Genomic DNA, 27,828 nt, shown 5'->3' on the forward strand with positions numbered 1-27,828 from the left:
ACCTGTCTGTACATTATTATTATTATTATTTTTTATTTATTTATATAAATTTTATGTACATTTTATGCCCACCTGCTATCTACCTTTCTTAAGCTGGGGCAAAATATGATTTCATATAGAACTATCTTCAAGGTACAGGTTTGGCACCATTTGAAGAAAACAGTTTTATTATGTTGATCATTTTGTCACATTGATGCAACTGTTGTATTCATTTCAAGTGGACCAGAGTTCCAGTCAAAAGTTTTCTTCTTTTTTCCCTGAATAAAGCTTCAGCAGTACCTGCACTGAAGGTCTTATGTCAGTTCCCTGCAGTTGAAGGCAAGTGTCTGATCATGTTGTTTGGCACATTAGAAGAGGGGTTGCTGTTGTATAGAAATACTGTATTGTGGGATTGATTTTTCGTATATCTGGCTTTCTAGGCATTGCAGGAAGGCATGGTAAAACACCCGTTATCGTAATGCAAGGGTATAATGTAGCGCATTCTTACTGGCATGCCAACACACATATGCAGATGATGTTCATGTACCCGCAGGGCCTGTGCTACCACTAGGCAAACTAGGCAGCTGCCTAGGGTGCACTGCTGCCTAGGGGCGCCTGGCCGCTGGTTTCCCTCCGCGGCTGCTTGCTCTGCAGGCTGCAGCATGTATCTAACTCAGTCACAGGCAGCTGCTCCGTCCGAGTGGTAGTGTAATTAGAGGCGCAGCACAGCACTGGAGCCAGCGCTAGAGGAAGCAAGGACGATGCTTCCTGTATAGCGCCGCCTTCAGTCACATGGGCAGGGCAAAGGGGGGTGGAGTCAGGGGTGGAGCCAATGGGGGCGGCAAAATGAGGTTTCGCCTAGGGTGTCAAAAATCCTTGCACCAGTCCTGTGTACCCGTGCTGCACCCACCACATTGCAATGTGCTGCATTGACAAAATATTGAAAGCATGTTTTTGGCTGTGTTGAGGCGGGTTGCTAGCCCAGTCAAAATGCATTCTATGGGGACAAATTATTGCATTAAAGCATGCGCGTTACGAGATGCTCATGTGGAAAGGGGTGCTTAAAGCGGTGGTTCACCCTAAAAAACAAGTTTCTAGCATGCCATTCAGCATACTAGCGCGAGCTACAGTATGCCTTTATATTTTTTTTGGCGCCGTACTCACAGTTTAATCACGTAGTAAAGTTTCAGACTCCCCGCGGGAGGAATGGGCGTTCCTATGCAGAGGGAACGTGATTGACGGCCGGCTATGGCGCGTCACGCTTCCCGAAAATAGCCAGAGTAGGACTCGGCTGTTCACGGCTCTATACGGCGCCTGCGCACAGACATCGGAGCTGACTGCGCAGGCGCCGTGAAGAGCAAAGTCCTATTTCGGCTATTTTTGGGAAGCGTGACGCGCCATAGCCGGCCGTCAATCATGTTCCCTCTGCATAGGAATGCCCATTCCCCGCGGGGAGTCTGAAACTTTACTACGCGATTAAACTGTGAGTACGGCGGCAAAAAAAAATATAAAGGCATACTGTAGCTCGCTCTAGTATGCTGAATGGCATGCTAGAAAAAAAAAATTTCAGGGTATTTATTGGGATTCACCTGAACTGTCCAGGTTTTGAATCATGTGTCCAAGTTTCATTCCCCCTGAAACCCGGACACATTATTCAGGCCAGACTGCGGTTGAAGGATGGGCAGTGTTTGGGTACGCAGTACCATTCAGAGGATGATGGGAAGGACGATCGGTGGTTCCCCTTCTCTCCCATGCCCCCTCCGATTTGACCTACCAACTCGATTTTGAAATCAAATCGACTTTTTTCCCATCCCTACTACACATACATAATATCTTGTTATTTAAGATGTTGATCATTATCCTTATATGAGCGGTTACTAGTAAAATATATATTTCTTTATACCTGTGGCTGATTTGTATTGTATTCTAGGAGCTGCCTTTTAAAGTCCCTTTATGATGAAAAGTTGTCAAATATTTCCAGCTGTGTAGTTTCTTTTATATTCACCTTTTTATGTCTCTGCAATCAAGCATGGGTACTAATGAAAATTTAAACAGTCCGAATTTGGGTCAAAGCATAATTATTGTACTTATAGGAACCATTAAGGAAGAGTTCCCCTTTAAGTCATTAACCTGGGCATCAATTAAAACACTGTGATATACAAGAGTACAGTGGAACCTCAGATTACGAGCATAATCCGTTTCAGGAGAATGCTTGTAATCCAAAGCACTCTCATAACAAAGCGAATTTCCCCATATAAGTCAATGGAAACAAAGATAATTTGTTCCCCATTGACTTCTATGGAATGCAATACCACATGAGGCCAGAGGTGGGGGGGGGCGCTGGGGAGCCTCAGAAATACTCGGGGACAGTTTGGCTGATCTCGGAAAGGTTCTGAAACATTCAGGAAACAGAGTGATTCTGAGTATTTCCGAACAGCTCCGAACCGTTCTGAGAGAAACCGGCGCCCCCTGCACCCCTGGCCAAATGCGGTACTGCACACCCCATTAGCTTGAATCCTGCTAGTTTTGCGAGACAACACTCACAAACCGAGTCAGAATAAAAGAAAATAAGTTGCTCGTTATTCAAAACGCTTGTTAACCGCGTTACTGGTAAACCAAGGTTCCACTGTTATTCAATGTATTGTTGTGGCTCAAATCCTATACTGACAGACCAGTCTACAGTAGTTATAAAAAAAAAATCCTTTTTGATTTTTCTTACATGGTCACTGGAACTCACCACGGTCTAGATTTAGTGCTGAGTTAAGTAATCGGAGGCTTCAAAGTTACATTTTTTGCTGCAACTAAATTGGACCATAGGTAAAAGAATAACTGGTAGGATTAAATGGTGTTCCATAAATATACTCCTCATTGCCACGCCTCATAAAATTATAGTCGCACGTAGCCATGTCTGAGGCCTGCTGGGTTTGGCAGTAGCATTAGCTTTCTTTATTCCTTTGTAAGGAAATTTAAATAGCCACAATTATTATTATTTTTACACTCATGTCCTATTTTTTCATCCTTTCTTCTGAAGCCATGTTAAATCGGTTCTAATTGCCCTCTTCTATGCCAACACACACCAGTTTGCTGGGATGACGTTACGGCAAAGATGGGACTAGACTGCAGTCTTAAGGGAAACAGAAGGTCTCTATATGTACAATTAAAATGTACAGTATTCCTAAACTACGGTATTTATTATGGTTTAGATCAGGGGTGTCCAAACTTTTTTCAAAGAGGGCCAGATTTGATGAAGTGAACATGCGTGAGGGCCGACCATTTTGCCTGAAATTCTTTGAACCATTAAAATTCGGTCTAAGTGTGTTCGTCCGAGCACCAATACACTGCCCAACAAGAATTCTCTTTCCTTTGTGGCTGTGTGTGGTGAAGAGATGAGCTCCGGCGTGTTATTTGGATATACCGTATTTATCGGTGTATAACACGCACCTTCACTATAAAGCCTTGTACACACGATAGGTTAACCAGAGGACAATGGTCTGAAGGACCGTTGTCTTAGGTTAACCGATGAAGCTGACTGATGGTCCGTCACGCCTACACACCATCGGTTAAATAACCGATCGCGTCAGAACGCGGTGACATAAAACACAACGACGTGCTGAAGTTCAATGCTTCCAATCATGCGTCGACTTGATTCTGAGCATGCGTGGATTTCTAACCGATGGTCGTGCCTACTAACGATCGGTTTTGACCTATCGGTTTGGAATCCATAGGTTAATTCTCAAGCAAGTTGGCTTTTTTTAACCTAAGGTTAAATAACTAATGGGGCCATTATATCATCTGCCACCTTTATTACCCTATTGACCCCTCAGCACCATTGAAGTGAGACTATCCTAACATAACATATATTAAAGCGGATGTGCCACGGGAAAAATATATTAAAAGCCAGCAGCTACAAATACTGCAGCTGCTGACTTTTAATATAAGGACACTTACCTGTCCTGGAGTCCAGCGGTGATCGCAGCAGATGACGAGCCGATCGCTCGTCACCCTGCTGCTCCCCCCTCCATCCTCGGTGAGGGAACCAGGAAGTGAAGCGCTCCGGCTTCACTGCCCGGTTCTCTACGGCGCATGCGCGAGTCGCGCTGCGCCCGCCGATTGGCTCCCGCTGTGTGCTGGGAGCCGAGTGTTCCCAGCATACAACGGGGGGACGGACGGGAAGGAAGGAAAAAACCCGTCCTTTGCCCGTATCGTAGGGCCGGAAGTGGGTTCAGACACCTGTCTGTAGACAGGTATCTGCACCCCCCTCCCCCCTGAAAGGTGTCAAATGTGACACCGGAGGGGGGGAGGGTTCCGATCAGCGGGACTCCACTTTAGAGTGGAGATCCGCTTTAAACATATAGTCAGAGATCTAAACAGCTATGACCAGTTCTTGCATTGTTTTCTAAAATGTTCCTTAGTTAACACTAGGCCCGTGGGCTGAATCAGGCCCACCAGGTCATTTCATGTGGCCCTCGCTCTTCTCTTCTTCAGCTGTTGCACCCCTTTAGCAATTGGCAGTAGAGAGGAGGACAGAACTTCTAAGGCAGAACTTACACTTCTCCATGCAACCACAGAGAGGCTCGCCTCTGCTCACCATTCTCAGAAGTCGGCAGCAGAGAGGAGAACAAGACTCCTCCTACAGCACCCCCCTGTCTCCGCCTCCCCTGGTCTCAGCATTTTGCTGACTCCAGCCCTCCTCCAGACTCTACACTTTCTGCTTCCCTGCTCTGCCCCCAGCTTCTCCCCAGCAGCAGCACAAGTAAGGGGGGTGCACTGTAAGGTAAGGGGGGGGGGGCGGGTGCTCTGAACATCTAGTCTTACAGATACAACCGGCACTTTGCGGGCAGCCGCCATAATGCTGATGCGGCATGCAATTAAATGCTGTAGAGCAGTGGTCATCAACCCTGTCCTCAGGGCCCACTAACAGCCCAGATTTTATGTATTACCTTGGGGAGATGCAGACTAGAATACTGCAATCACTGAGCAGCAAATTATATCACCTGTGATGTATTTCAGTTATCTTGCCAACCTTGCCTGTTAGTGGGCCCTGAGGACAGGGTTGATGACAACTGCTGTAGAGCAGACCTAAAATTTTCCACTCGCCTACTGGCATTTTGCAAGTGAAAAATGAGGTCTGGCGAGGAGCTGGGCTGCCTGAGAGAGGGGGGCGAGCACCGCCGGCAGCCATTGTTGATCAGGAGCTGTTCTCCCAGCGATCGCCTATGGCAGAGAGCATTGAGGTAGAGGAGGACCGCGATATCACAGAGTGGTATAGCCCGCTGTAATAGCATAACATTGAACTTTTCTCTGCTTTGCTCGTTCTCACACACAGTTTCGCCTCCTCCTAACCCTGCACAAGGCTAAAATTTTACCTGACTTTTACATTGAGTTGCAGAAAAACATAGTAACATGTGTTTTACCATGTGTAATCACAACCCATACATGGGAATGGGCTCTAACCCTTTAAAATTAATCTTTAAACACTTATGCTAACCCTAACCCCTCAATCTAACCCTAACCCCTTAGTCTAACCCTAGCACTTGTAAATGCCCTTGACACTTAACATTAACCATAACCTCTTGTAAAGCATCCTTGAAACTCTTAATTCAGCTCCTTAGCCATTGACCCTAACAGTAACCCTTTGCCTGACCCTTAACAAAAGCTGCTGTTAACTTGACCCCTTATAAGAACCATATTTACTTAGTTGCCTGAATTAATGATGCAAAAAGCTACCCGTCCTTTGAAAGATCTCACAGTGCCACGACTTTAGCACCAAAAATAACTCATCCACATTATTAATATTCCAATATTGTATGTGTCTGAATTGCACTGAAAGATCCGAAGAATGAACAAGCTGCATGCATTCTGATCCTAGACTGACAGACTGCTGTACCATATGAGATTCAGCTATTTCCACAGAATGCAGAGTCTTCCTGCATAGAAAAGAGTGGAGCTGTGCTGCAACCTAGAAGCCAATGTCAGATGGAAGCAGACAAGCGAGTGCCAGACTGCACAACTGTTGAAACTTAAACCCATACAAATCGATTGGCAACTCCAGAAAGCTGCAGTTAAAATCTTAATTTTGAAGTGTTTCTGCCCAACAGGGCCTTAGTCATTAGTAATGACTAATGCCACGTACACGCGATCATTTTTCGGGTTGTAAAAAACGATGTTTTTCAGGCTCTAGAAAAAACGAAGTTTTTTTCAACTTGATCATTAAAACGGTCTTGCCTACACACGATCGTGAAAAACAAAATGCTCTTGCAAAGCGCAGTGATGTACAACACGTACGTTGGTATTAGGCCCTGTTGGGCAGAAATGCATCAGCTTGTCTGTGAGTTTTTATTCCTGTTGATGGTTTAATAAAAGGAAAACTTTAACTGCAAAAACTTTAACTGCAGCTTTCTGGTGTTGCAGATCGAGTTCTATGATTTCCAGAGTCTTCCTGCAATCTTGCCTTCTTTACGCTATAATTTTGTTGCATTGTGTAATTGCCAACAATGAGGTATGCAAGATATAATCCCAGTGATTAACAAGTATGGTGAGCTGTGGAAATAATGTAAAGTAGGGAGCTAAAAATGTGAAACACACATCTCTGGCTACAAGTATAACTTTTAACAATCTCCTAGTAGCAGTTTTATATTTTGCATAAACCCCCAGTTTAAAGCGGGGGTTCACCCGAATTTTTTTTTTTAACATTAGATTTAGGCTAATTATGGGGAGCAGAAATGGGTATTTTTTTTTTTTTTAAATCAATGCCGTACTTACCGTTTTAGAGATCGATGTTCTCCCGCTGCTTCCGGGTATGATCTTCGGGACTGGGGGTTCCTATTTGATTGACAGCCTTCCGACGGTCGCATACAGCGCGTCACCAGGTGCCAAAAGAAGCCGAACGTCGGTGCGGCTCTATACTGCGCCTGCGCACCGACGTTCGGCTACTTTCGGAAACTCGTGACGCGCTGGATGCGACCGTCGGAAGGCTGTCAATCAAATAGGAACGCCCAGTCCCGCAGCGCATACCCGGAAGCGGCGGGAGAACATCTATCTCTACAACGGTAAGTACGGCATTGATTTAAAAAAAAATACCCGTTTCTGCTCCCCTTAATTAGCCTAAATCTAATGTTAAAAATTTATATTTTGGGTGAACCTCCACTTTAAGGTACACCTGCATGAACACATTTTAAAATGGGAAGACAATAAAATGCAAACATCTGTTAGGGCCTGTACACCTTTAAAGGGTCTTCCTGCCCTGGTTCACTCTTATGAAAATTTCAAGGCTTTCCTGTATTGTTGAAGATCTACCTGCCCCTTCCTTTTGGTGGGATTTTCAGCAATACTACTAAACAAACGGTTAGAAAGTGATTTATAGGAAATAAATAGAAAATCACCTTACTTTTCCAGCAGTAAGGTGGAAAGCACCATGGATAGATTATGATCATATTAATACTTTACATTGTCCTGGTCAAAATAGCATTGACCAACAGTCTCTATGACGTAAGCACCAGAGCAGGACCATTGTTATGATCCGACTTTATAATGATGAGATAAAGCTGTTGGAAGCAGCCAAATCGCTGGCCGGCACTGACCCCTGCGTGGGTCTGCTCCCAATGCTGTGGCAGGTTACCGTTGTTTGTTTTGTATGTCGTATACTCAATAAAAAGATTTTCAAAAAAAAATGATGAGATAAAGCTAGATCCTTAAGTCTAGACTTTAAAGTAACTGAAGATACAGCCAATATGAATAACTGAAGGCTACCAGTTTTGGTGGATGTTCATAACTGTAAAAGTTCATCACTGGGACCATCCTTTTGGTCCACTGATTAAATGGCCCTCTGTGTACCGACTCATAATTGGGTGCTTTTATGGCTTGAAATACATATTTGTAGGATATACCGTAGTTCACAAGAGTTTCATCTCAGCTCTGGTCCATTCCTTAATAAATAGGCATGTTGCATGTGCAGCTATTCTTTCTTTTTACATCTTATTATTTTTCCTACCAGAAGCCTTCCAGTAGTATTCAAGTCTTGGACTGTTGTTTTTTTAATCAAAGAAATCTCTAAAAAGCAGTTTCTCAATGGCAGTAACAAAATTGAGGTGCACGTTTCCTCTACGAGAAATAATTGGTGGTCACATTTTTTCCATTAATGGGGTCCAGATATTATTTCATTAAGGACAGATCCAAAGCTGCAAACACTGTGTCCCATATAATATGGGCATAGGCGTGCGCACAGGGTGTGCCGAGTTTGCCCAGGCACATCCTAATCACCCCATGCACATTAGTATTGGCACTCTGTGTAGCAACAGGAACATGGCAAAGATCTCCCTCTTACCGGTTCTGCCATAAGAAGTGTTTATTCTCTTCTCTTTCACTGTGCCAGCAGGGAAATCAATGTGCCGGGGTCATATATATGTAGATACATACACATGCATGTGTGCTTGAGCTTAAGGGTGCACACCCTAATGCATTAGGCTGCGCACACCTATGAATATGGGGCTTAAACTCCCTGTATTGTTAATGAAAGAGCACCAGTTTAACAGTGTGGTCAAGAAGGACCTCCCGTAAGGACATCAACGAAGATGCGTACATTTAACTTCTTGGCATATCGGTTGATGGCAGTTTCTGTTTCATGAAAGCATCTTATTAGAAAGCAGTTTAATGTTCTTGTTGCTTAAAACAATGTTTGGCACATAAAATATGTCTGTAAACTCCATGTTGGCAAAAAGGAAGCATCGAATGAACTTTTAAAAGCTCCTTCAGTACACAATGTCCTCTTCGTGTACCTTTGGGTGGCCATACTAATAATTCCTATATCTTAGTAAGTATGCTGTGTAATATCAGGCTTCTCATAACCTTTGTGGTAGAAAACTCCATGGTGGAAGACAAAGGAGTACGGAGGGATCACAGTTCTGTATAGACAATAATTAGGCATACATGTCCTCTTGTCGTACTTGTGGTTGGTCAGAATTGACGTTCATCTCCAAATCCAATTTGCAGTATATACGCCGCTGCATATTTTTATATTATTTATGGTTGCATACTCAATACTGAAGAACAATGGAGCTCCAAGTGATATAGTCCATACTAGATGGATCTACTGCTGCAACTTTCCATACTCCTCCATGTAAAAGTAAGTCATTTTATTTCTATCCTGAAGCCACCTTGTGTAATTACTTTCTACAGTATGAGTTGAGTTGTTACTATTCATGGAATGCAGCTACGGCTACACTTCAGTCAATTTAAAATCTGATTATCTGGAAGTTCTCAGTGCCTTCAGAGATCTAGCTGGAGGATCAAACGACAGTTTGCTGATGATTAACTTCTTTCACTTCATGAATTTGTTTCACAGGATTTTATACAAATTTGCCTTCTTTGGGAGATCAGCCAGTATCGCCGAAGTGCTTCTTCCTGGTACATGACTTACAGCACTGCTTGCCATAGAATTTGTGGTTGCAGACTCCATGCTGGGGCACTAGGGAGCACCAACTGAAATAGTCCACGCAAGATGGATCTTCTGTAAAACAAGACAATGTGCCCAGTTAGTGCAAACATTGATTTTCACTGGTAAAGAAAGCTATACAAAATATAGCTATACAAAAAAGTCACATGTTGCTGTCCTTGATAGTAGAAGAATAGTGAGGGCAGGGCTCAAGTCTTGCGGGAATGCGTGGGAACGGAGTTCCTGCACTTTTTTCACAGCAGGAACGCAGTTCCCTTTAGAGCAGCCGAGCCGCCCGAGCCAATCCTTCACTAAGCGACGATGCCCAGCTCGAGTTACTGTCAGGGGCAGGCGAACCTTAGCAATCCTTTATGTTACTGGCCGCTTCCTGTATATGGATTCATCGCGTAGTGTGTGGGTATTCCGTCACTTCCTCGATGCCGCAATGTCTCCTGGGAGCTTTTGTCATTGTTCCCAGGAGACATTGCAGAGGTCTGCCGTGAGTTATCGCAGGATTTAGAAAGAACTTGCTTCTAGTAATTAAAACATGCGGTTTAGTAATTATGCATATGTATCATTTTTTTTCTTTTGGTAGGGGAGTGGATCTTGGGTGGGAGTTCCCACACTTTTTTCCCCAGGACTTGACCCCTGAGTGAGGGTGTCACTCAGGAGTCAAGTCCTGGGGAAAAAAGTGTGGGAACTCCCACCCAAGATCCACTCCCCTACAAAAAAAAAAAAATGATACGCTCATATGCATAATTACTAAACCGCATGTTTTTTTTTTTTGCGATCCACTGTACCTTAGTTCAAGTTCTTTCTAAATCCCTCGATAACTCGCGGCAGACCTCTGCAATGTCTCCTGGGAACAATGACAAAAGCTCCCAGGAGACATTGCGGCATCGAGGAAGTGACGGAATACCCACACACTACCCGATGAATCCATATACAGGAAGCGGCCTGAAACATAAAGGATTACTAAGGTTCGCCCGCCCCTGACAGTGACTCGAGCTGGGCATCGCCGCTTAGTGAAGGATTGGCTCGGGCGGCTCGGCTGCTCTAGTCCTGCAAAGGGAACCGAGTTCCTGCTGTGAAAAAAAGTGCAGGAACTCCGTTCTCACTTGTTCCCGCAGGACTTGAGCCCTGGTGTCACACCTCTGAATTGTTTACTATGCCGGCTTCTCTTTTAGATTTCAGATCCAGTGCTGGATGCAGCGTGGAATATGCACTAATCACAATGTGAATATAATAAAGAAACTATCCATTATTCTATTAACGCTAGTAAAGAACCTTAAAGCGGAGCTCCACCCTAAAGTGGAACTTCCGCTCATTCTTCAGTTTGTGATAAACATCAGATTTGATACCCTGTACCTTCAATGGTTTAAAAAGTCTCCAAAATGAAAACAAGGACATCAGCCTGTGCATCACACACTGTTGAATACTTACCATGAACTCCTGTAGAAGGGCAGAAGTGCATGTTGCAGGCTTGGGATGTTGGTGGCTTCTGATTAGGTAAACAGCCCACAGCAGGTCTACCTTGATGGAGGCACTGGACATTTCTCATCTGAACTCCTCCACCACAAGTCACAGTACACTATATGGAGACAGGTGACAAAGATTTCATCTACCACTGACAACACTTGCATGATGATGTTGACATTTAAAAATATATATATAAATTACAAATAATACGTTTATTTTAAAAAATTAAGCGATTTAAAAAAATAAAATTTTAAATAAAAAAAGAGAAGTATGGCTTTTAATAAAAATATACATCATCGGCCAGATGGCTGCAGCACTGATCCCAGGTGCAGCTGTCCCTCCCCGTCTCCATAGGCTGGTACACACTGGCTGCATATCAGCTGGTTCCACTGAAACCAGCCAACATTTGGCCAGTGTGTATAGCAGCCTGTCTGGCTTCTGTCGGATGGCATGCTGGAAAACCAGCAGCGGATTATCTTCTGATCGGCGCCTGCAGCCAATGGCTGCAAATGCTGACTGGTGTGTTCTGGCGGAGAGGCAGTCCCCCTGTCAGAACACAATGGGCCAGATTCACAAAGAGATACGACGGTGTATCTACAGATACACCATCGTATCTCTGACGTAAACTGGTCCTATCTATGCGCCTGATTCATAGAATCAGATACGCATAGATAGGGCTTAGATCTGACAGGTGTAACTGTGTTACACTGTCGGATCTCTTTTTCAATTTAAAAATGGCGCCGGGGGCGTTCCCGCTGATTTACGATAAATAATATGTAAATCAGCGAGATACGCAAATTCACGAACGTACGCGGACCCGACGCAGTCTTCTTACGACGTTTCCGTAGCGGTGTACCCGTCGTATACTTACCCCTGCTTTAATCAGGCGCAGCCAATGTTAAGTATAGCCGACGTTCCCGCGTCAAATTTTAATTTTTTAACGTCGTTTGCGTAAGTCGTTCTAGAATACGGATGGACGTCGTTTACGTAAGCGTCGCAACCACTGACGTCCTAGCGACGTCAGTGGGAGCAATGCACGCCGGGAAATTCCCCGGACGGCGCATGCGCATTTAAATCGGCGCGGGAACGCGCCTGATTTAAATAGTACACTCCCCTAGCCGCGGAATTTGAATTCCGCCGGGGGATTTAGGATCCGCCGTCGCAAGTTTGGAGGTAAGTGGTTTGTGAATTAGCCTCCTAAACTTGCGGGAGCGGATCTTAATTCACGTAGAACGAGCGGATCTATAGATCCGCTGCGCTACGTGAATCTGGCCCAATAGCTCTGTGGGTAGATCGCTATACTATCATTGCATAGTAAGTACAACAAGCTCCTCCCGAGCTCATTTGTTTGTTTGTTATGTTTTTGCTCATCTGGCTGGGTTGTGTGAAAAAAAAAACAAATAGTGTGTATCAGGCTTAAGACCGAGAACTGACTGATCAAAGACTGCTGATTGCTCAGTTCTCAGCCTTTAGCCTGCAGCAAGTTGGTGACTGTCTGTCACCGACTCTCTGCTCTGCCCCTCCAGCGCTCACTGGAATGCCGGGCTTTGGAGGGGTTGAGCGGTTGCCTCAGACTCCAATCTTGTAAATAAATTACCTTTCAATTTTCAAAGCACCTAAACGCTGGAGCCTCATGCACCCAGGCCAAACGCCCAGTGTGCACAAGGCCAAAGGAGTTTCCAGTTTGTTCAAATGTTTTGAATGCTGCTCCTTGGCTAGAGACAGTGCAGCATACAACACTGACATTGATCAATTGGGGATAACTAAAGAAGATCCTCCCACTCAGAAATCAAATTGCGAAAGGACATAATATGGAAAATATGAGTTATTTCAGAACCAAGAAAAGGTATTAATCTTCAAAAACTTTTGCGAAAAGTTTCCTTTAGCTCATGGGAATTTATTATTTATTCTAAAGTTACATTTTAAAGCAGGATTTCCTAGTAAAATATAGGAAAGGTGCACAAACATACATTCGTAGGGGGAGATTTACTAAAGCTGTGCATGGTAACCAATCAACTTCCAACTTCAGCTTGTTCAAATAAACTTTGACAATAAAACCTGGAAGCTGATTGGTTACTACTAAAGATGGGCTCGGGCGTGTATGCAACTCCACGTGCCTGCGCCCACCAGGAAGCTTACACTGCGTATCGCTAATCACATGAAGTGAGACATTTCCTGATCTGTGCAGCCGCAAATGGGATAATGTCTCACTGCCTGTGATTAGCGCAGTGTAATCTTTCTTGCAGGCTTGGGCATGTGGAGTTGTGAATATGCCTGAGCCCATCCTTAGTTACTTTGCACAGCTTCACCACATTCTGGGTGCACCAGTTTTAGTAAATCCACTCCATTGTGTACATTTCTCGTATCTACATATTTATTTCCATGGTGGACCCTAGTAACTTGATCTATAGTAATTATGACGGGAGGGCCCATGGAACCCAGAATTCCTTGGAAAGGATGGGAAAACCTTGTTTCAGCTCCCCATGCATCTCTTATGGCTAAGTCACCCTGTGCTATCCTGGCACAGGGTGACTGAGAAAATATATCTTGGATTACTTAAAATGGGACAGTAATATTTATCTACGATATCTCCCAGGATATATGTAAAGACTATTCTTGGTTTGTTTGATTCTGAACTCAACATGTTAATTGAAACAGCTGATCACATTGGCCTCTGTACAATGTAGGAGACGGGCCGACTCCCGCTGGAGCTCCTCTATTGTATGAAGGTGTCCTGTGTGTACACTTATGATAATGTATAATCTACTGCATGAAGATCGGTGACAACAAGTCTGACCTGTAGTGAAATCCTGACGGGCACGGAGTCACATCGTCTGCCCTAAGGGATTAGTTAATTAGCTCACGTTAATTTATGTTTATGTTCACAAGTGTATTGTTAGAGTAATATCAGCAGGAGGGGTGAACTCCCTCCTCTTCGACTGTATATAAGACTTGTATTCTGGTTCTAATAAAGAGTCCATGTTCAGCAGACAAACAAGTCCCGTCTCATTGTATGCTCGTGAGCAGTTGGAATATCTGATATCTATATCCAGACTGGAAGGAAGTGGTATATGACAAAAGCACTCAAGCGGAGTGTGAGACATTTCGTCACAGTAATATTTGAAGCTTCCTCCTAATACCCCAAGTACAAGTGAAGCAAAACCATATGGTTGGAGGTAAGACTTTACATGTGGTGTGTTACTCTGAATATTTACCGGTTGCCACGGAGATGCATGCCACCCATTATAAACAGTGTATGGTGTTTGTACAGGGCATGGCTTGTTATTGCATGGCTGTTCCAGAGGTACGGTGACTTTTCGGACACTTCGACATCTTCTTTGTGGAACAGTCACAATTTTGCCGTGAATGTCCTTCTCACCACATTTCAGTTCGCGCTTCCTCACACCGGGGCCACAGGTCGTTGAACACTGCACAAAGAGAAACATATGCATTAAATAACAGAAATACATTTGTGTGCCTGTCACTTACAATTTTCAACAATTTTCAACATACAAAACAAAAATAAAGTAAGTCAATTTTAGTTTAAAGGTCACCGTCACCAAATCGGGATCACATGCTCTTTTTGAGGAATTTCTGTGGCACAACATTGCCAACAGTGGCCCAGATTCAAGAAGCACTTGCGCCCGCGCAACCATAGTTGCGCGGCGCAAGTGCTTACTTGCTCCGGTGTAACGAGTGCTCCTGATTCAGGAACCTCGTTACACCGACTGCAGCCTAGGATGTGACAGACATAAGCCTCCTTATGCCTTCACATCCCAGGCTGCATTCTTGCGTTGGCCGCTAGGGGGCGCCGCCTTTGTGATCGGCGTATAGTATGCAAATTGCATACTACCACCGATTCACAAAAGTTGCGCGGGCCCTGCGTACGCAAGGTACGGAGTTTCCGTACGGCGCCTTTAGCATAAGGCTGCTCCTGCTAATAGCAGGCGCAGCCAATGCTAAAGTATAGCTGCGCCTCCCGCCCGTGAAATTAAAATTTCACGTCGTTTACGTAAGTGAACCGTGAATGGCGCTGGACGCCATTCACGTTCACTTAGAAGCAAATGACGTCCATGCGACGTCATTTGCCGCAATGCACGTCGGGAAAGTTTCCCGACGGAGCATGCGCTGTTCGCTCGGCGCGGGAGCGCGCCTAATTTAAATAATTCCCGCCCCCGGCGGGATCATTTACATTAGGCAGCCTTGCGCCCGGCTATTTAGCATATTGCCCGCGCAATTTACGTGAATCGCGGGCAAAGCGCAATATTTGCGTGGGCGCAGAGAAAAAAATTTGCTCTTTGCCTGTTAGATTTTAAATGTATTGATATTATGTTATAAAGGTCTCTGAATCAATGCTTAAACATGGTAGCATTTGAAGGTTTGTTAAAGACAAACGAAGGTCAATGTAGGTTAGGCCATATCTATTCTTGAAACATACGTCAAGAAGGAGGTTGGAGATGTTACTTAAATATACATAGTGAGCGTTAGAGCTCATCGTAACCTTGTTTGGAAAGCTAGATTTGTGCTTAGTTAGCTGTTAAACTTGTATAAGTATACACATGCTGAGCATAGTAAGGTGGGACCTCAGGGTCACCCCCGACCCGACGGGGGAAGGGACTCTGCTGATGAGATGGAAGTTTGGAAACCAACCTGCTCGGAGAGGCTCTATAGCCACCATAGAAGATGTACCATCTATTTCCTCCTTCTGTAACTTTGTGATGCCTACCTGCCATGATGTTTGACTAAGCTGTAACAACGTAAGCATTAATCTGTTTGCTGTCATATCGTTGGAAGAATAAAACATCGTAATAATGAAGTAATCCAATGTCTGAATATTTTGGAAGCAACGCCTGGATAGGAAGAGGTTTTTGACAACACATCGCATGACACCTGTTAGAGGCATATGTCCACTATGTCCTCTGTTCTATCTCTGTCACCTCTTCCCCCTGCCCCCCGGCATTTAACATTTGGCGATTGCCAGCCAGACTGGTCATTTTTTTTCCTAAAGCCTTGACAAGGGGGAAATGAAGAAATGAAGTCAAAAATGTTCTTTCAAGCCTTGAAGAAAAATACGACCACAGAACCTAGCAAAACAGGCGTTTGTTTTCCAACAGAAGATGAGAAGGCTCTAAAACACAGGGTGAGTTTTTATTTGTTTTCTCACCTGTCAGAATGCTTGTAGATTACGAGCAGAAGAAAAAAAAAAAAAAACGTACAAGGCTTACACAGGGCTACTGAGCCAAAGCTATTTTGGACAGAAGGTTTCAAGATATCATGCAAAATCCATTGAGGACTTTTCAGGTTATGGAGAAAAATCGTAGACGTTTACGTACGTGAAGAAAGCTGCCAAATAGAAGCTTCACGTTATATTTAAGGCCACCATTGTAGTCACACAGGCAGATGTACACTTTGAGTGAGCTATTGAAAGTCGGGATTTTGATGTTTGAACTGTCCAAGAATACACTATACATTATACATTCCTTTCGCATACACAAAAAGGAGAAAGACATTATTTTTTACGCACGCATCTTTACATTTGTTTACTTGAGGCTACTTTACAGCTTAAATAAACATTTACACTAACACATGAGCCAAAAGGAACGGAAAAAGAACAAAAATAAGAAGGCGAGCCACGATCAAGAGAAAATTAATTCTTCAAAGAAAATAAGGACATTATTCTTCCAAGAAAAGCAACGGACGAAGATACAGCAACATGAAAATGCAACAAGAAAAATCACCAAAGACAGTCAATGTAACAAACGAACGAAAGAAACTAAAGAAGACAAAGTTAAAGGACATTGCATCTCTTGTTTTTTTAAGTGTACACAGGAAAATCATTCTAAACAAGGGGTAAATATGTTTTTTATATAAGTGGGTTAACATGGGATGGTTAAAAATCTCAAGGTTCAGAAGTATATCTCAGTAATATTCGGGAATTTATATATTCTATATATATATATATATATGTGCAGGCATGTAAACAGTAGTGGGGTAATTAATTAATTAATACCAGAGTGTAAAAAGTTCTTTAATAAGGAAATTAAGTTTAATGCTGCATATATATGTTTAGGAATATTTTAGCCTAAAAACAACAGAAATGTGTTATTGCATGTCATTCAAAGCACATACAGGGGCAGAAGTTTAAAGGAAAAACTATTGATTAAGATTATGTAAGAACTGTATAAAATTCAGTTAATGGTAAACAACAAGGTATTTAGTATTTAACAAAAATCTTACAGATTTGGTTGTAGAAAATAATAAGTTAAGGATTGAGCAATTTTTACAAAAGTTTCTAAACTTGGGTTTGGTTATTTAATTAAAAGTAGTAAATTGTTCTAAAATACTAAAGTTTACCCAGGAAAAATATTAAAATATGAAAGTTTTGTTCAATCTAAAATTAGCAAAAATTGAAGAAAAAGTATTGTTAAAAGTTTTTATAATTGACTATTTCTAATGAGAATGAGAATTTTGTTTGGAGGAATTTTCTCAGGAAATTGGCCAATTCACAGTTCATTAGGCTGGAACTAATCTGTGAAGTTTCATGAGATTTTCTCCTAAACAATGTTTTGTCATTATTATAATCAAGAAATGTCATATTATAACGTTATGTACATGAATTTTTAGCAGATGTACAAACCTAATATGCTTTAAAATTTTGAAAAAAGGTTAAAAATTGTAAAAACTATAAAAAGAGATTGGTTGACAATTGTATAGTGAATGGTAGCTAAGACTGACGGTGACAGATCTTTCTCTGAGAGTGTGTCATTAACAGAGAAATGGAGGTCGAGTTACTAAGCAGATGGTCAGTCATGACAAGGGTTTTTTCCCCTATGGATCTGAACACGTTAGTGTTTAAACTTTTTTCAGAAATCTGAAATAAAGTTTCATGGATGGAAAAAATATTTAATAAGGTATTACTAAGTACTAACTAAAGTAATTGTTTTAAAAAAACACGTGGATTTTACACCATTTGTTAAAGGTGTTATTTTTAAACATGAGGTGTCAACACAAGACTTTGATTAAGCTTTTGTCTGAGTGACAACTGGATGTTAAAAAGTAAGGTCAGTTGAAGCTAAAATTATGCAGTGTAATAAGCCACAATTATGCAAGTAAATCATGCAAAGGTTACTTTATCAATTTTTCAGTGGATATTTATTGAGAGGGTTTTTGTGCTTTTATTAAATGGATCCAGGAGGCACAGATGAAACTTTCTGAATGTCTGTCTACACTGAAAAAGTGATCTTAAGACTTGTTTGTTTAGCAGTCAGAGTGACAGGGCATGTGGTTACAATTAACCATACTGTATAAGTTGGTTAAAAAGGAAAAATACTTAAACATGATTTAAGTTTCTTTCTGAAAAAAAAAGATATTTAGGATACCCAACCTAAATGTTCTTTTGCAAAATTAAAGCTATTATAAGTAAAGTATAGTAAAGAAAAATACAATAATCTGATAAAAATATTACTTTTACAAAATATAATTAGTCACAGAATAAAAAGGGGGACGATGAAAATTTTGTCTCAGTACAGACTGATAATGAAGATAAAATTCATTGTAAAAATAATTGATTCCAACAAAAATGGATAGAATTATTTTTAAATGAAAATATTTATTTTTGCATATCCAGGTACCTGACAGATTGACTGACAAATTGATTAATTGATTTTTTTTTTGAGCTAATGAAAGAAATTTTGAACTACTCATTATTAGAGCATTTTTGTCATCAAACTTCTTGAATATTGTTTTATTATGTTTATAGAGCAATCCAAAAGGCAAAGAGTGATCTGATACTATAAAGTATTGAGAGATTTGCAATATATGTAGATTGAGTATATTCGATTTTTTTCACCTGCTGAAGGAGTATACAAGTATATTTTTTCCTTTTTAGTTAATTTTTTGATAAAATTAATTGAGGTAATTCTAGGAAAAAAATAATATATTTTTAAATGAAAGCTAAGTTATGAACTTTGTCACATTCCATTGGGGTTGTTTTCAAACCATGGAATCAGATAATGATTTTTTCATTTTTATAGGACAGGTGATGGAGGACATGTATGCAATTTTAGTATTTGATAAAGTTATTGTTTCTTATCATCTTTAGTACCCAGAGATTATAGAACACTACAATAGTATTTTAGAGTCTAAATAGGGTAAGATGATTCAAGAAAAGGTAAATACTAAGTGACTTATTTGCCTGTTATATTTTTGGTTTAAAACCTTTTCTAAAGTAAGGATTGGTTACATTTTTTTGAGTTAATGACAGGATGAAGAATGTCTGTTCTTCTATGTTTTTTTAAAATTAGCATATGTAGTTATTTTCAATCTGTTGAATAGGACAAAGTACAAGTATAGGAATTTCAGAAGTTTGTTCACAAAATACGGCTAGGCCTTTGCTAAATTTGAATAGAAATTATGTTTTGAATAAGATTTCTACTTTTTATGAGTATGTTTCATAATTTATTCCAGTAGCAAAAGTTATGGTTAGGAATTATAGATTTAAAAGGTACCAGGGATGTCAATACGAATGCCAACTGAAATATCAGATTTCAATTGGGAAGGTTATTTTATTTTTTGGATACTTCCATGACCATGAAACAAGCACAACTAAAAATTCTATTTTGGTTATTACTTCTAGTTTTTTCAAATTATTTTTTGATTATGTTATCAAGGATCAACATTTTTGGATGAACTTCAATGATTTATTCATATGGACTTACATCAAAAGTGACATATTGATCGATTGATCATTATGTAAGGGGGAGTTGGAATGTAATTCTAATATAGGAATTTTTTGAATTTTTTGAAATATGGAAAAATAGTTGTTATATTTTGGTTTCTTAATCTTTTATATTATAGAATACATATTGATACACATAAAATTATTATTTCACATAGAATAATTAATTTTGTATTCATTTTTATAGAACACATAACTTGGGAAAGTTGGATGGATAGTTTGTTATTACAAAAATGTATAACAAAGTATACATTTGAAGTATTAATATAGTTAAAAAACATACAGGCTTATGTGGAAGAACGGATTTTTTAAAATATCTAAACAGAATTATTGTTAAATTAAATAATATGGAACATTGAAAAATAAATAAAAGAAAGAGTTGCTTGCTGGTCATGGATAGATAAATAAATTATATGGATAAATAAATTATATGGATAGATAAATTAAATAGATGGATAAATAAATATATTATAAAGATAGAATATATAAAAATACGACAATCAAAAATGGGAAAGTTATGTTTTTATGTATCCACAAACAAATAGATTACGTATTATGTTTATAATTGTTCAGTGTCTAGGATAATGTATAAAAAACTTATACTGAAGAAATTTGGTTATTGAAATCTCAAAAGAAATGAAAACATTGTATTTATTAATTGATATTATAGAGTAATATAATTTGATACATCAAAAATATATTTATTTCTTCTTTATGATAAATAGTAATATGATATGGTTGAAGTTATACGAAGTAAAATTTATAAAGGTAAAGGAAGAAAATTTTTAATATTACATAATTTAGATGGAGAATAAATTAAAAATTAATTAATAATATAATAATTTATAGTTTCTTAAAGGAATGAAATGGTTAAATATTTCACAAGAATATCTCCAAATTTTGGAAAAAAGTTTATGTACAATATCTGAAATGTTAAATTGTATTGTTTGTATTGGAAAAAAGTTAATCAGAAACCTTTATTTAAGATGAATGCACTTATTTTGTTTGTTAATTACAGTGCATTAAGGGGGAATTGTTAGATTTTAAATGTATTGATATTATGTTATAAAGGTCTCTGAATCAATGCTTAAACATGGTAGCATTTGAAGGTTTGTTAAAGACAAACGAAGGTCAATGTAGGTTAGGCCATATCTATTCTTGAAACATACGTCAAGAAGGAGGTTGGAGATGTTACTTAAATATACATAGTGAGCGTTAGAGCTCATCGTAACCTTGTTTGGAAAGCTAGATTTGTGCTTAGTTAGCTGTTAAACTTGTATAAGTATACACATGCTGAGCATAGTAAGGTGGGACCTCAGGGTCACCCCCGACCCGACGGGGGAAGGGACTCTGCTGATGAGATGGAAGTTTGGAAACCAACCTGCTCGGAGAGGCTCTATAGCCACCATAGAAGATGTACCATCTATTTCCTCCTTCTGTAACTTTGTGATGCCTACCTGCCATGATGTTTGACTAAGCTGTAACAACGTAAGCATTAATCTGTTTGCTGTCATATCGTTGGAAGAATAAAACATCGTAATAATGAAGTAATCCAATGTCTGAATATTTTGGAAGCAACGCCTGGATAGGAAGAGGTTTTTGACAACACATCGCATGACACCTGTTAGAGGCATATGTCCACTATGTCCTCTGTTCTATCTCTGTCACCTCTTCCCCCTGCCCCCCGGCATTTAACATTGCCCACGCAAATATTGCGCGATTCTACCTGAATCTGGGCCAGTATCTGTAATGGTGTCGCTACCCACTGTGACAGTGTGATGCCCTGCCACTGTGGAAATGTAGGATAAATCTACATGGAATTGGCATTAAGGCATAATACGAGGTTCCAGATTGAGCAGAGAAAGCTGTGTTTTTGGCTTTCTCTGGATTTTGTAAATCTGGATTGGGGTCTGGAGCTTAAGGGTTCCAAAGTGTCTTGGGTGGGACAGAACCTTCAATCCTGTGTCTGTATGTTATTGGTTGCCGGCAGTTGCCGGCAGTTTGTGTGAGTACACAGGTGTCCATATATACTCAAGCCTGAGAATAGCTCAGGGCTCCCAGGTCCCACCCAGGTGTCAGAGGGGCCCCAGTCAGGACACAGGAGGTCTCAACCAGGGGTCAGAGGTAGCCCCCCCAGAAGGGGGCTGCCATGCCCTAAAATACAATTTGGATTGGTGCATTTCATTGGGAACAAGCATCTACCACATGAGTATAATCACTGCAACATCATACCAATTTTGGATTCTTCATAATGCTGAACTATTGGAAGTGTGCTTATTCATTTAGAGGTACAGAGGTTTATTTATACACGAAAAACATTTTTTATAGCACATTTATATCTTCTACATTTTTCTTACTCTGCACCACTACCACAGTGGTGTCCCTGCAAATAGCACTGCCTCCCTCGATCACCACGTTAACTGCATAGATCTACCTAACATCTTTGTACCTTCAGCCATGACTCTACAACACAAGGAAGGTGTCAGGGAAGACTTTGCCATAGTACTGATGGAGTTCTGAGGTGAATACATATGCGCATGCGCCAGCCGGGAATGTGCATGCGCATTCCTAGGAGCGCCTGCCACAGTGTGGATGTTCCTGATTCCTGTGTATGACCTCTGATCTTGACCCAGCTTGCTCCTGACTACCCTTCTCTGCTACCTGCCCTGACCTCAGCTCATTCCTAGATTCTGCCTCTGCCTTCTGCTCTTACCTGATCTGTGCACCAATGCCGATACCAGCCTGTGACACTACCACTCTCCTGTCTGCCGTCTATGCCTGATCTGCCTGCCCGTTACAGAAAGCTACAGTAATAAGATCTCCTTACCATAATTCCCATCTCTATTCCACCTGAGATTCTGGCTAATTGTGGCAAGATCTGATGCATTCCCTATATTATACAATGAATTCCAAACCAGACAGAGGGACTTTCCCATAATGGCCTCAACAAACATGCAAACTCAAGAGCAGAGATCTCGCCAATAGAGTCTCTAAGGAAATGGTAGGCTGGTCCAAATGCCCAGCTACTTTCAAAAATGTAAATTTTGGTTGGACTGACCCTTTAAAACAAATTCTCTATAGCAGTAAATGTAATTAAAACAGAACAAATCAAAGCACATTTCCATTCTTTCTTTAGATGTGAAGGTTACCTCAGTCCATGCAGATATCACCCACTGCAGTTTGTCATTTTTCTGGCAGCGGGCAAGCATGCAGCTCTCAGTGGACTCTGGCTTGGAGCTGGCTGGACACAGGTCTGCTGGAATGATTTTATACTTCTCCAAGTTGACACTTCTGCAATAAACCTCTCGTTTCCTAATTCCCTTACCGCAGGATCGGGAGCACTAGACCAGACAAGGAATGCAAGTTGTCAGACAGAGTTCATGTAGAATGCTTATATCAACATGACATGTATAGTGCTCACTTACATATATACATATACCAGAAGAGCTTGCGCTTAGTCCTTTGGGCTAGTAATGGGCCAAGGCTGCATTTTTTTTGGATTAATATTTCTCCTCATTTTGCCTCTCAATCTACAAATTAGACATTTTGGCTGATACATCAGTACTTATTTAGTGACAGACATAAGATCTGGCTTGTTACAAGACCAAAGGGACCAGCAATTTTGTTGTCATGTGTATAATATGAATTTAATAGGGTCCATTGTTCCACTGTAATAGGCTGCTGTGGAAATTGTAACTTACAGTATGCTAAGGGAGAACTTTAGAGACACATAATAAATGGAACTCCAGACAAAATGTGTCCTTTGCATGTTTAGGTTAAGCCTCGTACACACGACCGAGGAACTCGACGGGCGAAACACATCGTTTTCCTCGCCGAGTTCCTTGTTAGGCTGTCGAGGAACTCGACAAGGCAAGTTTCTCCATTCCCATCGAGGAAAAAGAAGATATGGTCTCTTTTTGGCTCGACGGGATCCTTGACAGTTCCCTCGTCGAAAAATGTACACACGATCGGTTTCCTCGGCCAAAAAAAATCCCAGTTTCTTGCTGGTTTTTGCAGAGAAACTCGGTCGTGTGTACGGGTGGGGAAGAGCTAAAAGCCTCGTACACACGACCGTTTTTCTCGACAGAATCCATCAAGAAACTTGGTGGCAGAGCTTTTTTGCAGAGGAAAACGGTCATGTGTATGTTTTTCATCGAGGAAACTGTCGAGGAACTCGACGAGGAAAAAAGAGAACAAGTTCTCTTACGACAGGAGGGGACGACAAGCTCTCTTTTTCCTCGACGGGAGTCTCAATTTCCTTGTCGTGTTCCTCGTCGGGCTGGTTTTTGACGAGAATCACGATCGTGTGTATTCTTAGAAACCTGCGTATGCTCAGAATAAAGTATGAGACGGGAGCGCACCTTCGGTAAAAGTAGCGTTTGTAATGGAGATAGCACATTTGTCACGCTGTAACAGACTGAAAAGTGCAAATCGTCTCCTACCAAACTTTTACTTTACACGCAGTAACATGAGATTAGCAAAAGCAGCCCCAAGGTTTGTTTCAGTGGAATAGAACTTCCCCTCCTGTCGTACGTGTTGTACGTCACCGTGCTTGAGAACGACGAGATTTGGTCTTGACAGTGTGTACGCAAAGAAAGCTTGTCAAGTTTCGACAAGTTCCTCGGTCGTGTGTACGAGGCCTTAGAACAGTGGTAGTAAATTTTATTGATATAGGGGCCTCAAGTGTAACCCTTGACATTATGGTATAATAGTCAGTGAATGTAATGCCCTGTACACACGATCGGTTCGTCTGATGGAAACCGACCGATGGACCGTTTTCATCGGACGAACCGATCGTGTGTGGGCCCCATCGTTTTTTTATCAATCAGTGAAAAAAAATAGAACCTGTTTTAAATTTTTCTTATGGTTAAAAAACCGATAGAAAAAAATGATCGTCTGTGTGGAAATCTATCGGTCAAAAATCCACGCATTCTCAGAATCAAGTCGACGTATTCTCGGAAGCATTTAACTTCATTTTTCTCAGCACGTTGTAGTGTTTTACGCCACCGTGTTGGACACGATCGGATTTTTAACCGATGGTGTGTAGGCAAGACTGATGAAAGTCAGCTTCATCGGATATCCGATGAAAAAATTCATGCAAATGGGCATTGTTGACCCTCTTTTCCGCTTACAGTGGCTGCTGCATTTCTCACCCTAGGCTTATACTCGAGTCAATACGTTTTCCCATTTTTTTGTGGTAAAATTAGGTACCTCGGCTTATACTCGGGTCAGCTTATACTCGAGTATATACAGTACTTTATGTAGAACATTCTTTCTAGCTTTTGTTTGCGGAAGGCGTCTTTCCCTTTCCCCAAAAATAACGTGTGTGCTTTTTGACCCTGGCTTGGTATGAAAACGAAATCTAAAAATCAGAGATTGACTAGAGCCCTGTACACACGATCGGTCAATCCGATAAAAACGGTCTGATGGATTTTTCCATCAGTTATCCGATGAAGCTGATTGATGGTCAGTCGTGCCTACACACCATCGGTTAAAAAAAACGATCGTGTCAGAACGTGGTGACGTAAAACACAACGACGTGCTAAAAAGAACGAAGTTCAATGCTTCCAAGCATGCGTCGACTTGATTCTGAGAATGCGTGGATTTTTAACCGATGGACGTGCCTACAGACGATCGTTTTTTATCGATCGGTTAGGTATCCATCAGATAATTTTAAAGCAAGTTCCATTTTTTTTAACCGATGGATAAATAGCTGATGGGGCCCACACACGATCGGTTTGGTGTGATGAAAACGGTCCATCAGACCGTTTTCATCAGACAAACCGATCGTGTGTACGCGGCATTATTCCATGCAAACATGTTATTATATTCTTTATCGCTCTGTTGGCTGTTTGTTCTGAATACTAGATATTATTTAAATTGTAAGTGTTCCAATCCAATATAGTGACAAAGCCAACCTGCAATGCAGAAGGCCATTTAATACCTGTGACCAGGGCCCTGTGCTCCATTCAGCTGGACAGTCCTGGATATGGCACTTCTGGACTTGAATAGGAGTGCTTACTGGACAGTGTGAATGCCCCACCAGCTCTTCACCTTGTGTTGTCCTCTGTACACACAGCACTGACCGAGTCTGTTCACCTCCACCGCAAGACGCGCTGCATGCACTCCAATCACTGGCAATCCAACTGTTGACAGAAAACAACCTTTATAGCATTTGACACGTTTCATGATAAAAGGCCCTAATAATGAGCAAATTCACATATTTACAGCCTTAATAAATCAGAGCAATGATGCACAAGGGTCCTTAGCAATCAGATTTATAGGAGAAGCCCATTCAGGATACAAAGCACCACTAAAGTTCAATTGATGTTACAGAAATAGATTTGCAGCCAGATAGTAATTGTACCTGCAGGCCTTAATTTTTATCCACTTTACCATTAAAGCAGTAGTACAATGCAGTAGTCTCATCAGCAGTATATAGCAGTCTTGTGACTTCTATCACTGTCTGGCTGAGCACTGGTTAAAGGTTAAAGGAGGAGTTTTCATTCTCCTCTGACCGTGCTATGAGGCTGCATGACCACTGACTTTCTGTCTGAACAGTGCCGATTGTCCATGTGCTGATCACATGCACCCTCCAAAAAAAACTCTATAGCATTACACACCAAAGTGAGCATGTGCAGAGTGCTTCCAAGGCTCTGTTCTATCAGCTCATGGATTGGGGACAGTAAAACAAGGGGAGAATCAGAGAAGCCAGGATTCTTTTTACACAATGCAGAGGATTTACCCTATTCTGACTCTGATTGTTGTGAAGCTATCTATCCCTTGTGAGACCTCTATGCCTGGCCTGTATAAGCAGATATAATCACTGAGGACAATCCTCATCAGATAGCTTGAACTCACCAAGTACCAATTCTATTCGCAGAGGTGCTTTAATCCGAAACATCGGTTTACAGCAGATGACAGGATACAACAGATGATTAGGTTGTGGTACTTATGCGGTCAAAAGATGATATTGTCTGTAGCTTGCTATGTAGAATACATGTGCCCATGTTACATGTGGCATGTTAGCTGTCTACATTACACAGGAAGTACAAAACTCAGGAAGAAGGGTGGAGCATTACACAGAAAGGAAGTGTGTCAAATCAGACAAAAGAAACATGGAAAATAGGTACATTACCACAAAAGGTCACTAGATGGCAGCATGTCAACTAAACATAACGTCCATAGAAAATGGTTCAGAGAAACAATGGGCCGGATTCTCGTACCTCGGCGCATAGTTATGCCGGCGTAGCGTATCGAATATACGCTACGCCGACGTTGCGCAGAGCGGCGAGCACAGTATTCACAAAGCACTTGCTCCCAACGTTGCGCCAGCAAAACGTAAATTCTTCGGCGTAAGCCGGCCTAATTCAAAGTAGGTGGAAGTGGGCGTGATCCATTTAAATGAAGCGTGACCCCATGCAAATGATGGGCCGAATGAACGGCGCATGCTCCATCCCGTGGAAGCATCCCAGTGCTCATGCTTAGAATCAAGTCGGAAATACTCTCTAAGATACGTCGAATCACTGCCTACGCCCAGCCCTATTTACGTACTACTACGTAAACGACGTAACATACGACGGCTGTTCCCTGGTCCATACCTTAACATGACTTACACCTGCTTTATGAGGCTTAACTTTACGCCGGACGTAAGCCTTATGTAAACCGCGTATATTAATGCGCCGGGCGCAAGTACGTTCGTGAATCGGCGTATCTCACTCATTTGCATATTTGAATCGTAAATCAATGGGAGCGCCCCTTGCGGCCAGTGTAAATATGCGCCCACAATATGACGGTGTAGGAAACTTACGTTGGTTGTAGGAAGCCTATTTTCAGGCGTATCTAGTTCTATGGGCACGGCGCAAACCCCTTATAACAAGCATGCTTTACTGCATATACAGACTGATTTTACTGTTGTGCGTTTAGCTACACTATAGTAACCATACATAAATATGAAAACATACAAGCAGTCCCTCAGAAAGTAATACAAATAAATGATGCATAGAGGGGACAATAATTTATAAAAAAAAATGACTTCTGGTCCAGTCATCCTACAAATAAATACTGTTAAAGGACAGATGCACCTTTAAAGCTTTGGTACAATTTAAACGAAGAAGCCCCTTGGCTGGTGTTCTCGGTGCCTACCAAGCACCCCCACTCCAGGTCTTGAATCTACATATAAATGTGTGCCTACCTGACTTTA

The 27,828-nt window shown here is 41.3% G+C and overlaps 1 protein-coding gene across 1 annotated transcript in view; it reads right to left on the reverse strand.

The window, feature by feature from the left end:
• Positions 1-8,394: 8,394 nt before the first annotated feature.
• ADAMTS18 (ADAM metallopeptidase with thrombospondin type 1 motif 18) overlaps positions 8,395-27,828 on the reverse strand; it is a 137,646-nt gene continuing 118,212 nt past the window's right edge. Inside the window, exons 19-23 of the mRNA XM_040329173.1 lie at positions 25,570-25,771; positions 22,775-22,966; positions 14,104-14,316; positions 10,853-11,000; positions 8,395-9,484 (exon numbers count right to left, since the gene is read on the reverse strand). Of these exons, the coding sequence (XP_040185107.1) occupies positions 9,351-9,484; positions 10,853-11,000; positions 14,104-14,316; positions 22,775-22,966; positions 25,570-25,771 (889 nt within the window). The 3' untranslated portion in view covers positions 8,395-9,350. The remainder of the gene's footprint in view (positions 9,485-10,852; positions 11,001-14,103; positions 14,317-22,774; positions 22,967-25,569; positions 25,772-27,828) is intronic.

Source organism: Rana temporaria, chromosome 11 (assembly GCF_905171775.1).
Source record: "Rana temporaria chromosome 11, aRanTem1.1, whole genome shotgun sequence".
Taxonomy (NCBI): domain Eukaryota; kingdom Metazoa; phylum Chordata; class Amphibia; order Anura; family Ranidae; genus Rana; species Rana temporaria.